The 13,155-nt window shown below is 52.8% G+C and overlaps 1 protein-coding gene across 2 annotated transcripts in view; it reads right to left on the bottom strand.

Moving 5' to 3' along the window:
- Positions 1 to 12,210, bottom strand: part of EBF2 (EBF transcription factor 2) — a 191,392-nt gene extending 179,182 nt beyond the window's left edge. Inside the window, exons 1-6 of one of the 2 annotated variants that reach the window (XM_025463054.3) lie at positions 11,492 to 12,210; positions 8,816 to 8,972; positions 7,709 to 7,772; positions 7,348 to 7,403; positions 6,770 to 6,843; positions 409 to 477 (exon numbers count right to left, since the gene is read on the bottom strand). In XM_025463054.3, coding sequence (XP_025318839.1) covers positions 409 to 477; positions 6,770 to 6,843; positions 7,348 to 7,403; positions 7,709 to 7,772; positions 8,816 to 8,972; positions 11,492 to 11,622 — 551 coding nt within the window. In that variant the 5' untranslated portion in view covers positions 11,623 to 12,210. The remainder of the gene's footprint in view (positions 1 to 408; positions 478 to 6,769; positions 6,844 to 7,347; positions 7,404 to 7,708; positions 7,773 to 8,815; positions 8,973 to 11,491) is intronic. The other variant, XM_025463055.3, reaches the window with a different exon arrangement.
- Positions 12,211 to 13,155: the final 945 nt, after the last annotated feature.

Below are 13,155 nucleotides of genomic sequence, written 5' to 3'. Positions count from 1 at the left end.
GTAATCTAAATTGATAGTCTTCAAACCCAACAGCAATCACTGAGAATGATAAAGGGGTTGCCGCTTAACTTAGGGTACACTGCCTCTTCCAAGAAACTTACTGAGACCCAGCTCTGCCAGATAGGAGAGCTGGCATCTTTTACCATCCACATACTCCTTATTAGGTTGACATCAGTGCACCTGGAAAAGAATCCCATCATAGATTTAGAGACACATGTTCAAAAAGGAAGATTCTGACTTCTTCCGAGAAAGGCCAACCAGAACAAGAAATCACATGTTGGACCAGCTTTGCCTTGAAGATAGCACAAAACCAACCTTATGGCAAATCCCAAGTGATCAGTAGTCAGCGCTGAGATTCATAAAGGAAAGAAACCAGGAATGATTGTTTCAATCACTTTGTCCCCCTACCTGTCTATGATGACGGGGTCTGAAGGAGTCTCATTTCGGTTCCCACAACTTTTCTTCTCGCAGCATCGACTGTAGATTGTACAAAAGAGTATAAGAAATTTGGTAAAATCAAGAAAATACAATGAGCATCCAATGTAGAAGCATTCACAAAAATGATTATGTCCTAGGTAGCCTCTTAGCATTTAGCTGCTTGAGCGCAGAATTTATGACCATGTTTAAAAACAACACTAGGGCAGCCCGGGTAGTTCAGCGGTTTAGCGCCGCCTTCAGCCCAGGGCCTGATCCTGGAGACCTGGGATCGAGTCCCATGTCAGACTCCATGCACGGAGCCTGCTTCTCCCTCTGCCTGTATCTCTGCCTCTCTCTCTCTCTCTCTCTCTCTCTCTCATTTATAAATAAAATCTTTAAAAATAAATAAATAAAATAAAAACAACACTGAACTCAAAGCCCAGAGATACTCCCTCAAATTCTCATTCTATGGCTCATAACTGGGTAATTTTCAGCAAATCACAACTTTCCCAGGAGGCATATTTGTATTCTGAACCATGGACGTTGAATTTTTCAATCTATAAGGCCACTTCCAGTTCCATGTTGAATGATTTTATGATTGCATCTTTTAGATCTTTGTTTCTTAATAAATATTTGAAGAAAGAAAGGGAAGGAAAATGTATAAAAATAAACCCCAAGTAGCTGCCTGGATTTATCAACCTTATTTACATAAAAACATCTTTCCAGAGAACTCACTGTACTTTATAAACAGTTATTTATCTATTTCTATCATTTTCTAAAGATAAAGGAGGAAGACCAGAACCATGGTATATACTGTAAAATAGGAAGAAAATGAGGCAGAGGGCTGTAAAATGATAATTCCAATAATTTTCACCAAGTCTAGAACAGAAATGGGACATCCTGTGTAAGTCCCCTCATGAAGACTCTGCCTGCCAAGACTTCCACCTAGCAAAGTACTGGGTACCTGGTAGATGCTCAAGAAATGCTTGTGGAATTATCTGAGAGGGAGAGAGAAAAAGAGGAAGCCCTACAGCAATTAGAGCAGATAGGAAGGACTCAGTCAGACCTGAACAGAGAAAAAAATGCTCCAATCCCACGGTGTCTGAACAGAAGACCTAGACACAGATGTGACAAAAGCAAAGAAAGCTGGGTGATAGCGAAGCACTGGAAAATCACCTCCCCTCATTGCTGCCTGCTGCCACCAGGACCACAGGCTTCTGAATACCTCCTGGCTCATTCAAGATGGTCTACCATCAACTGTAGTTGCTTAAGAATATAGCCTTGACATGGCATAGGAAAAAAAAAAAAAAAAGAGACATTACCATCCATACTTGTAGGAGAATATGCACCATAAACATTAGCAATAAGCAAACTATATGTAAGCACTGCCCTTCCCACAATCTGTTTGAGTTTGAGAGTGAAGCAATACAATGGAAAGATTGCCGAAGTGAGAATCTGGGCTCTGGCATCCAACCCGACCCTGTCACTAAGCAGCTGCGTGAATTTAGTCAAATCTGTTTAACCCCTCTGGGCTTTGCCAACCTCATATATAAAATTAAAATATTGGACTCGATTCCCTCCCAGAGTCCCTTCTACGTTTAGGAAGCCGGTGAGGTGATGAGATCCCCAAGCTCTCTTTGGAAGTGATGAGAGAATAAGGAAAAGAGGGAGGCCATGTGGCTGCAGGGACCCCAAGGCCTATCACCAGCCCAGACACAGATTTGCTTTCTGGCTCTCTCCAGTCCATTTGCCCTTTCTGGTCCTCCAAAGAATTAAAAACAAACAAATAAAGAAGCATTTTTAAAATATTTAAAGTTCATCTTCACCCCTACAGGGATGTGGGATCACCCGGTGAACCATTCCACCATTCTCAAAGAGCGAGATATACATGAGAGATGCTAACCAAGTTTCACCAAATGAGCACTAAGACATTTGTAAGAAATTTAATCAAATTAGTAGGAAGTAAAAGAAAAACCATCTCAACTTTCTTAAACTACCAGAGTTTGCCACCAGGGACTTTCTGAAATAATATTTTGCCTTTGAAATTATATTAGGTCTTAACTTTTAAAATTTCAATCCATCCCAAGATTAACACCAATAAAAATGCTGGCCAGCTGCTTTCCCCGCTTCCCAAAGCTCTTGCCTCTGTTCCCAACTCCCTACCACCACCCACTTCCCTCTCCTACCTTTCCTATTTCCATTGCTTAGGTCAGCAGAATACCTTTGCAGCTCAGGCAAGCCTTTTTTTTTTTTTCCCTTAGCAACACAATTTCAAAAGCCCAGGCAGTCTAGTTACCTAAAGACCTTCTAGCTAGACTCCCCTTTGACATCATCAGCATGTCAACCTAACCCAAATATGTGTGCGATGCCTGTACAATTTAATTACGAGAGCACATACTGTCAGGATGTGCCAATCTGTTTAGTTTGAGAAGGAATGATTCTGAAGAGGCCCAGTAAGTTTGCAAAATTGCTCAGCTGAATTCAGCTGCCTTCCATGGGGATTTTCTCTGAAGGAAAAGAAAAACAGATAAAAATGTAAGCCTGGTGCCAGTGTAATACAATTTGGAGAATCTCATCGGGGAAGGAAATGATATTCAAAGAAAAATGCAGAGGAACTTTAGGACTGTCTTCCGTTTTCCAACAGTAACATATTTAAGTATAATCTCTAGTGTTAATAGCACAGAAAAGACAACACTTGCTTGGTGGTTGGGCTGAAATACTAAGGTGTAAAAATAATAGAAGTGGACTGCATTTGCTCCATCTGAGCCCTTCTTACAATTTCTCTGGGTTAGGCAAAACTAATTCTTTTGCTTTCTTTTTTTTTTTTTTTTAAGTTAAGTTCTCATCAAGATGTCCTAGTTATTTTTTTTTAATCTGGTTTCCTCAATGACATTCCATCCTCATGCCAGTAATATTAACCCAAGTGAAGGGAAGTAGAAAGTGGAAGATATTCATGAACCCACAGTCTCCAAACAACCGCTCTGGGATTAAATCTGCGGACAGTGGATGTGAAGGACTAGGGTCCTAAGTCACTCAGATAACAAACTTCCCTTTGCTGTAGAGACAAAGCCTGGACGACCCACTTCAGCTTCAGCTACTTTAGTGAAAAGGCTTTATGGGGTCATCTTCTAACAAGCAAGTCTCTAGGTCTGAAGTTCCTGGTAAGTGATTTTTTTTTTTAAACGAACAAGACTGTAAAATAGGAAAGGAAGGGGGGAAAATAAACAAAGAGAAGAGGAAACTGAACTTGGCACCAGGTTGATTGTGTTCCTAACTCCCACGGAGAGGCTCAGAAGGGCTCTTGTTCCCTAATGAATGAAAATGCAGGTTACTTCTCCGACTCTTCAGCTGGGTTTGGTTTATCTTACTCTAATGCTCACTCAGAGAAGCTTTTCCCTGAAACACTCTTCAATTTGCCTACAGGCCTCTCCGGTCCTCCCCATCTCCTCACTAAGTCTTTAAGAGAGAGAAAGAGAAAAAAAATAAACCAAGTTGGGGATGAAGGCTGGCGGAATATGGAAAATTGCCTCCCGATCCTGTATCTTACCTGCATTTTTTGGAGAGGAAGAAAGAAGGGAGAGTAGGGGGTGGCTGAAGAAGAAAAAAGCCCCAGCCCTGGACACAGGGTGTCCAATCAGTCAAACTCCTGCTCAAGACAAGCGAATGTGCCCTTTCGCCTCCAAAATCGTTTTTAAAATTCAACCCTCAACTTTCAAAAATCTGTCTCTAATTTCAAACTCAAATAAGCGCACAGCATGGTGGCTTTTGTTTTGTTTTCTTCTCCCCAACTCCTCCCTGCGATTGCATAACAAAAGTGTCTAAATTCACACCATCTGGCCGATAAAGACACTGGCCCCACTGCCCGGCTGGCCCATCTGATTAGGGCCCTGTCTAGCCTGCGCCTTGTGGCGAAAAGTCACAGCTGTGGGGTTTGCTCGCGCTCAATACAACTCTGTTATTAGCCAGCTGTAGGCCTTGAGACGACTTCTGTTCAAATTATAATATCTTTTAACCCTCTGAGCATTGAGGGCACAGGGGTGGCTGGCAGCGACATAACAACTAGATTTCTCCTTGCTAATAATTGGCAAAATGAACTAAAGCAGGGAAGAGGAGTGCAGAGACAAGTGGGGAAGGAAAAAAGTTATTCCTAAAGAGATTTATTTTGTTCCCTGTGATAGCTAAGAGCCAATTTATGTGGGTTTTTTTTTTTCCTAAGGATTACAGAACATAAAACATTCAGGGAAATATGCCCAGGTATACTCAAGAACACCATGCAAAGGGACCTAAGAGTAAGCAATAACCCCTGAGAACAGCGCATCTGATTCATCCCTCAATCACTGACTGCTCTCACTGGCCCTAAAATGTGGGAGAAGCAACTTTCTTCCCTTACTGGAGAACCAACCTGCTCTGACTGACAAATTGAGATCTTCCCTTCTGGATACATCCAATATTTGCCATCATCCCAGCTATCTCACACACACACACACACACACACACACACACACCCCTCCATACACAGTACCCATCCAATGGGTCATTTATTTACTCATAATTAATATTTGTTTTAAATTCTAGTTTTGGGAAGAAAATCGCAGAGCGTCTTCCTGGGTCTCAGATGCAGAGAAGTTACAGTACATTAAATTTTTATATTGTGTTACTAATGCAGACTAAACTAGAGGCTTTAAAAATTGATGCTGTTACTTAAACAGCATAAAATGAGGAGGATTTGATTGGGCTTAAAAATAAAAATGTCAGCCTTAACTACAGCTGAATGGGGCGTGCAAGTGTTATTTAAAGTGATAGGTATAATTCGTCAGACAAAGGGCCAGTTTGGGGGGTTTGTTTTCTTTTCTTTTAAGAAGATAATCTCTCCAAACAAAGACGTTTAAAAGTATAAAGAGGGACAAAAAAAAAAAAAAAGGTCCTTGAATTAGCCAACCAAATCAAAGTGTTCTAACTATTTAATCTAGGTATTACATGCTAGTTCATCTTGGAATTCCATTTCCTTTCTGAACGAATCTATCAGGGGCCCTGGGATAGTGGAGCGTCTGTCTGCTGACTCCATCACCCACGGCCTCTCCCAGATTCTCAGGCAGCGAAGCTCCATTCCCCTCCGCTGAGGCCACTGGCTGAATTGAACTTTGCATTTGGCAAAGTTTGTTTTTCTAATACTTGGTCAAAACCAAAACAAACATGGCTGATTGTTATGGTTTCTTTCTGACTGCGTTGGGAGGGAGCTGGGGCTGCTGGGAGCTGCCCATAAAACAGTCCAAACTAAATCAGATGGCCTGCAATTACCCAAAACTAGCAAGTCTGGAGCTGGTCCACGTTCACTGGGGCAGTAGCAGAGGAAGGAAGGGCTGAGGTTTTCTCTCCACTCAGAGATTTGGGGAGGAAGAAAAACATGTGTGCAATAGACATTTAAGTAAAACAACCACCTCTTTCCAGAGTTTCCTTTTTAGATCCTCTCTCGTTTGCCGGGGGAGTCCCCAATACTCAAGCATTTGTTGAAAGGGTGAATGACTAGGTGTATCGATAAATTTCCTCTAAGTTTTCATTCTCTTCTAGTTAAGCAGAAGAAAGGACTCAAAATGGAATGATTGGTGTCCAGAAAGAAGATGGGGAAAGATGCAGGAATCTGAGGAGAGTGCACCTCTCACAATTCGATGCTCAGAGTCCAGTTGTGGCTCTGGACCCCCCCCCCCTCCATGGGGTCGTCTCCCTGCCTCTCCCACTGGTGGTCAACCGGACTGTTCTTTCTACCTAGTAGTTTCTCCTGACCTCAGAAACTCCCCTGACACTGGGAATTCTAGGAGAAGCAACATCCCCGGAGGAAGGAAACCCTCCCGCATTGCAGACAGGTGCCTCAGCAGTTTGGGGGGGGGGGTGGAGGGGAGGTCCACTCCCAGACTGCAAGTCTTTCCAGTGCTTCCTTACTCCACAAGTGTCCCCTCCAGGAAATCTACCCGGACCGGGTGGGACAGGCGGGAACCTAGCAGTCTGGACCTTGGGTGGAGACCCCAAACTTGGTGGGAGGGCTGCCCAGCCCCTCCTCACACTACCACGGGCCGCTGGACAGACAACAGAGACTTTCCTCATAACGGAGGAAACTTCTAAGATACCAGGGGAGTGAAATCCTAAGTGGTTCTGGATCACCTTCTGGGGTTTTAACGGATATGCTGTAAGAATCTGGCCTTTAACGGGGAGTTCTAGAGGATCGGCCCGGGGTAAGGCCTCCCTCCCTGCAAGCCACCACTCCTGAAAGTCAATGCCAGGGACGCACGGGAGAGCAACGAGCACGGCCCACCTGCCCCGCTTTCCAGCAAAGCCCGCAGGAAAAAGCGACACTTACCTGCACATCACTTCATGCGTCAGGAGAACTCGGCACATTTCCGGATTTTTATTTTGTCCCTCGTAAGCTATGGGCTGCAAAGGAGTTGGGGAGAGGGGAGGAGGCAGGGCAGGCAGGGAAGATGTGAGGGCAATGGAGAGACAAAGGAAAGGGAACTTCAGAACAAGCACAGAATCGGCTTTTCCCCCTCTGCCCACCACTGCATTAGGAGTTAGCACAGAACCAAGCTGTGGCCTGATTAACTCAAGCAAAAGAATAATAAAGAAGTTTGCCCTAGCGAGGACATATTTCCTGCAAAAGGGAATGTTTGGGGGGACGGGATCTCCCAACAATTGCTTCCTCTCTTCACCCCTTTGCTGCCCTACCCCCAACTCCAGGCTTAGAAAGAAACAGGACAAGGGAGGAGAGAGAAGGAAAAGATTGTTCTCCAGGTTGGACAAGGTGCTAGTTGATGTGAAGAGGCACGTGAAGTCTGACCCAGGAAACCAAGGTGGGGTGGGCAGGGGCAGATGGCAGCGGGGTGGGATGGGGGTGCCCAGGAGAAGAGGAGGCGGTGGACCCGTGGACCGCCAGCTCACCTGCTTGGTGACCGAGTCGATGAGCCTGACGTACAGGTCCTGCTCCGTGCGGACGCCTGCGGGGCAGGGGGCAGGGGGCACGAGGTGAGGGCCACGGAGCCACTCTGGGCACCCCAAGCCCATCACTGCTGTGGGAGCGGAGGCCCAAGCAGCCACTCCACGCTCCCGGCTGTGGGTAAGCACGCAGGCTGTGCGGTCCTGGGGGCAAAGACCACCCACCCGCCCCTCACCCTGACCCGGCCTCCCTCCCGCAGCCCTGCGCTCCTCAAGCCCGGAGGCTGCCCTCAGGCGACTGCGACAAGGTCAGATGCCCTCCTCGCAGGAGAAACGCGCAGGGCACCGGGCCCCGCTAACCTCTCACCATTGCTGTACAGGAGCTGTAACTTATAGTGGGTGCCGTTGTTGGTCTTCTCGTTTCCTTGTTCCTGAAAAGACAGGCAGCAGCGTTCGAATCCCTTGCCTCCCAGCACCCCCCACCCACCCGATGAAGGAAAAACCAGAGAGCGCGCCCCACACCGCCTCCGCCTCCAGCAGCCTTACCCGGCTGCTCTGAACAACCCCCTGCCCAGCCCCAGGTCAAAGGGCAAGACCGTCCGCCAACCAACCTCTGAAACTTGCTAAGGCTCTTGACCCTCTCCAACCCCTCTGTCCCTGCCCCCTTAAGATTGTCCTCAGAAGTTTGACCCCCAGAGCCGGGACAATAGGACACTGTGCCAAGGCTACCTTTAAATAGGCCCCACCCCAACTCAACCGGCTCCATCCGTCCTTAAGAAGCCCCAAGAAGGATGCAGGGACCTGTCATTTGGAAGGGCAGCGTTGGTTTGGCTCTATCCCACCAAGATTGGAGCCTCTAGGGCCATAAGCTCAGAGACCCAGGTCCCGATGCAAGAGGGACCTCAAGAAGCTCCTGCCCTAAAGCTCGCATCCTGCAGCTGAGGAGACTGAGGCCCAGAGAGGGCAAGAGGCTTCCCTTTGGTCACATGTCCATTTCATCTGAGATCAAATCCAGTCCCCCACACCCGAGCCTGGGTCAGGAGTGGGCACTGCACTGGGGAGCCAGAGTGGGAGTGAAGGCAATGGGGAAGGCGCTCCAGGACTGGGCTCTGGGTTTCCACCCTGCCTGCCTGCCGGCGCTGGCAGGTGCAAAATAATAAAATACAACCCGGAGAAGGGCATGCTCTGGTCTGAAGGACGTCTGCTCTGCAGTCCGTCCACGACCAGGCTCTGCTAACGACCCAGAGGCTGGGTGCGCAGAGCCGCCAGCTCCCCCGCAGCGTGTGGCGCGGGGAGTGGGGCCCCCGAGGCGGTGCCCGGAAATCGACTGATTCCGAGGCTGGGACGAGAAGCCTCGATTTATCATTCCTGATGATGTGAGTGGAAAAGTGTCGCGGGTGACAGATGGAATCTTTAGTGCTTTGCAAGGAGCTAGTTATGAGGCCGTGGGGCAAAGAGGGGGACCTCCGCTTACTTTGTCGTTCTCCACAAAATCAACGAAGGCTGTGCGCTCAATCTCCACCGGCTGCCCCTGCCTGTCATAGAGCGCCAGAACGAAGTGAAAGAAGTTGGATTTCCTCAAGTTGGAGGGAGGCTGCTTCTCAAAGTGGGCCCGGGACAGGGCGACTCCGCTGCGCAGGAAGAGACATGGGGGACACCGGACAGAGGGAAGGAGAGAAAGACACCATGTTACCAACGTGCCCACACAAACACCGGGGAGGGTCAAGGTCCTGGTCCCGGTCCAGAGTTCTGGGCCTCTCGGACCCTTTTGCAATTCGGCTTAAGGAGAGGGGACTCTGTAGAGGAGCTGCGGTGGCCACAGGGGCCGGCTGGCGGTTGGCCGGGGAGGCCGCCGCCCCTGTCCACTGCCACCACCCGCTGTTGCAGCCTCCGGGGCGTCCCAGCGCCCTGCAGCTCAAGGTCTGGCCTTTAGTGGAGACCAGAGGATCGGGACTGCGGACCAAAGCCCACAGCGGTCCCTGAAGGAGGCAGCCCAAGTCTAAGCCGGTGGGGGCACCGCGATCTTCACCCTCAGGTAGGGCCGCCGGCTGGGTCAGGATTTGGGACGAGGCTCCCGGGGTAGGGCAATAAATGCCTTCTTACTTTTGAAGAAGTGACCCTTTTCTTCATCTTCATTGGAGTTACCTGTCCTAGTGCTACTCTGGATCTCTACAAAAGTTGGTGGGTGGGAACTCCCTGGGGGCGGGCGGGAGACCCAGAGCCCACGCCGCGGTCCTACAGGGGAGAGGCCTCACCTCCCGCTTCCCTCGGTCTTCCGAAAAGTTGAGCCCCAGACGGTGGCTGAGTGAAATCCCCGGGACCAAGGATCGCGGGCCACTGCGGAAGACGTGATCCTGGGGACCCCGCCCCCAGAATTGCTGCGCTTGGAGAAGCCAAAATGTTATTAAGAGGCAGAGAGCGTCCTCGCCTGGGGCCAGGGGGATCCCCGCCTAAGCTGCATCTCCCCGCGGCGCCAGCCAAACCCGCTGACCGCGAAACCCTTGTTGGAGGACCCGGGAGGCGCCCTCGAGCGTTTTGAGTGTATGCACACACCTCCCTGCAGACCTGTCGCGGCCGGGGACAAACTAGCCGCCAGATCACATTTAACAGAAGTCTCGGGGCCCAGGCGAGTGCGCAGATGGCCAGTGCTGCCCCGCGGCGCTGCGATCTCTGGGCCTCGCACCCCAGGGCGCGAGCCCTTTTCCCTCTTTTGAACGGTGTAAAATTTTGGCTGGAAACAGCCACTCGGGCTGCCTTTTCCAAATTTAACAATTATTTGATCGGGGTAAAGGAGGAAAGTAGGGAAGGTGTCTTGAAGGTGCTTGGCCAAGGAAACGCGCCTCGGAGCCGGCTCTGCGAAGCTGCCTGGTTTCCCTCCGCCTGCGCCCTGCGAGTCCGCAGACCCCGGGCGGAGAGCCGCCCCTGCCTCGTGCCGTCTGCCGGGTGGGGAGAGGCGCGCCCCGGCCCCGGGCAGACGCGAGGGAGCCGTGGCCCGCCCGGGTCTCCTCTCCTCCAGGGTGGCGCCTGGTTCGCTCTACCCGGGACACCTGGAGACGCGGCCTGTCTGGGAAAGGAGTAATCTCTCTGCGTGATGTCAGGACTTGGAGGGAGATGGCTAGGAGAGCGGATAGGAAGGCTGCAGTCGTGGGAACAAGTCCGTGGGCTCTTTGGGTTCGGGTTCGGGGGAGGGAGGCTGCCCCTTGAAGATGAGGACGCGGTGACCGCGCATCCCAGCCCGGTAGCGGCGATGAGGGCAGGAGACCAGAACGTCTTTGTGGGGTGGCACCCTGCACAGGGCGTTTACTATCTCAGCACGCGGACGCTCGGAAACAAAGTCAACTTCAGTAACTAGCGGGGGAAAAAAAAAAAAAAAAAACTAAAGGCTGCGGATCCCTGCGTTTGCGGCCCGTCTCCTCCTGGCCTTTCCGTCTTCTGCGACTCGTTCTACCGTTACTCCTGCGTCTTTGCTTTCCAGTCTCCCGGCTGCCGTCGCCCCCTCCTGCGTGCGCCTGGGCCACCGTCCTCTCCGGGCGCCTGGACCCCCCAGCCTAGCGCCCTCCCCCGCCCCCGAGCTCCCGGCCGCGCTGCCTTCCCAGCAGCGGCTCCGGCCTCTCCCGCTCCTCGCGTCGCCGCCGCCATCTGGCCGCGGGGCGTCCGGCCTCCGGGAATCACCGGGCGCGATGCGGGAGGAGAGGCGCCTGCGAGCGGCGTGGAGCAACCGAGGAGCGGCCGGGAAGCCGGCTCCCCCGCGGCCGCAGCTGCAGCTCGGGTCCTCGCGCTCCGCTCCCGGCCGGGCCCGCACCCGCGGACTGAGCGCAGAGCTGCCGGGCGTGGGATGCCACTTTGGTTAATTCTCTTCCCAAAGAGTGGTCTGTGCGGAAGGAGCGGGCGGAGACACCCAGGCGGACCCAGGCAATTCGGAAACTCGAGTGTTGGCTGCGGGGTAAGTAAGTGTCCCCTGGACTGCGGCGACCTGCCTGCCCTAGGTCGAGCCCCAGCGCGCGCGCGGGGCCAGGGCGACAGATGGGGGGGGGGGGGGAGAGGGAGAGCGCAACGGATAGAGAGGGGTGAGAGCAAGAAAGGGACCGAGGGAAAGACTTTAAGATCATAGCAACATGAGTGATCATCGCGAGGCCGTATGGTTGGTTACCTCTGAGCCGCGACATTGGCGTCCACCACGCCGACATTCCGCACCCAGGACCTGACCGAATCCATCTCGGCACCCAGCGATTTCTCTTTCAGAGCTGGTCCTCTTCCTAAAGTATCTTGAATCCCAAACATTTAAAAAGTCTGGTCTACTGTCGCTTTAAAAATACAGAGTTACAACACTGTCCCTACTGTTCCCAATGCTGTCACCGAACCGTCTCCTCCAAAGCAATCCAAGAAAAGGGATCAGGAGCCGAAGTTTGAGTCTCTCTTGGGCGGGCGGAGGGGTGGGGGGGGGCGGGTGGGAAAAGGAGATAACCCGTCCTTTGCTTCGCGCGTGAGGTGCGGACTGATGTAGTTAAAGTTTGCGTTTTATCCTCCGCAAGTTCAGATGCGCCGCCTCGGGGCCTCGGTCCTAGGTCGCTCGCATCCTTCCAGCGGCAGCGCTGCCTCCAGAAAGTGATCACAATTTAGAAGCATCACCTGTTCTGGGAGAAACAGGACGAGATTGATGGCTGCCTAATCTCTCCCCTTCCTCCTGGTACCCCCCCCCCTTACTCCCTGCTCCTCCCCACCGCACGAATTTAGAAGAAGAAGAAAAAAAAAATCCCCAACAGGATCAGTTGTAAAAGGAAGGGGAAGACCCGGAGCCGAGAGGAGGCGGTGGCTGCGAGCACCGCGGAGCCGGGCTGCAGCCGCGCGCGGGCCCCATGAATGGGTTACTACGGCCGCGGCCGCGGGAGGCGGAGCCGCCGCCCGATAAGGAGCCTCATTTGCATGGACGCTCGGGATTGGCCGGCGCCGGGCAGGCCGGGCCGACGTCCTCCGGCGGCGCGCGCCACGCTCGGCGTTGCCGGGAGCCCGGGAGGTGAAAGGGGACAGGAAGCCGTGGACGCCGCGTCCTTGCCCGCACCCCGAGAGCGTGCGCGGGCCGGGGCCCCCGGAGCCTGCACGCTGAGGCCGAGCCTTCCGGCGCGGCGGGTTGCGCTGTGCTCGCTCAGTCCGCCCGCGGGAGCAGCGAGCTGGCGCACATCTTGCCTCTCGTTGCAGATTTTTGTAGCCTGCGGGGAGGCACCGTCATTCCCAGCCTTGGGGCTCGGATCCGCGTGCGCCTGTTTGCGTAGACGCGGAGAGGGTGACCCCTTGTACTTGTGTTTCGTGCAAACGATCCGCGGAGCAACCCAGGTCCCCGAAGGGCTCTCCCCCCCCCCCCCCCCCCCGCCAAGTGTCCGGGAGTGTCACGGGGACACAGATTGTGCGTGCGGTTTACAAGTTGTTGGGAGAGGAGGAGGATGCATGAATGGAGGCAGGCAGCAGGGGGAGGGGGCGAGCCAGGCTCGAGGGTTCGGCCAATAAATGGAGCGTCGCGGGGGGAAACGATCCCGGGGCAGACACGAGCGGGAGTCGCCCCCCCCCCGTCCTCCCCCCCGCCCCCGGTGCAGAGAGCCTGCTGACAGATCGTGGTCCCCGGAGCCCCCACCGCCCCCTCCCCTCCCCCTCCCGTCCCCGCAGCCCGGGGCGCTGCAGAGGAGCTGCAGGGAGGCAGCGGGGAAGTCGCGGAAACTTTGCCCCCGGCGCGCGGTCGCCGCGCTCCGGGCCGCGGGCTGGTGGCCGGGAGGCGCCGGCAGCTCCGCCAAACAGCTGAAACCCTAGACGGCTTTTTTTTTT

Source organism: Canis lupus, chromosome 25 (assembly GCF_003254725.2).
Source record: "Canis lupus dingo isolate Sandy chromosome 25, ASM325472v2, whole genome shotgun sequence".
NCBI lineage: Eukaryota > Metazoa > Chordata > Mammalia > Carnivora > Canidae > Canis > Canis lupus.
The sequence above is the reverse complement of the archived record's forward strand: the minus strand, read 5'-3'. Positions and strand labels throughout refer to the sequence as shown.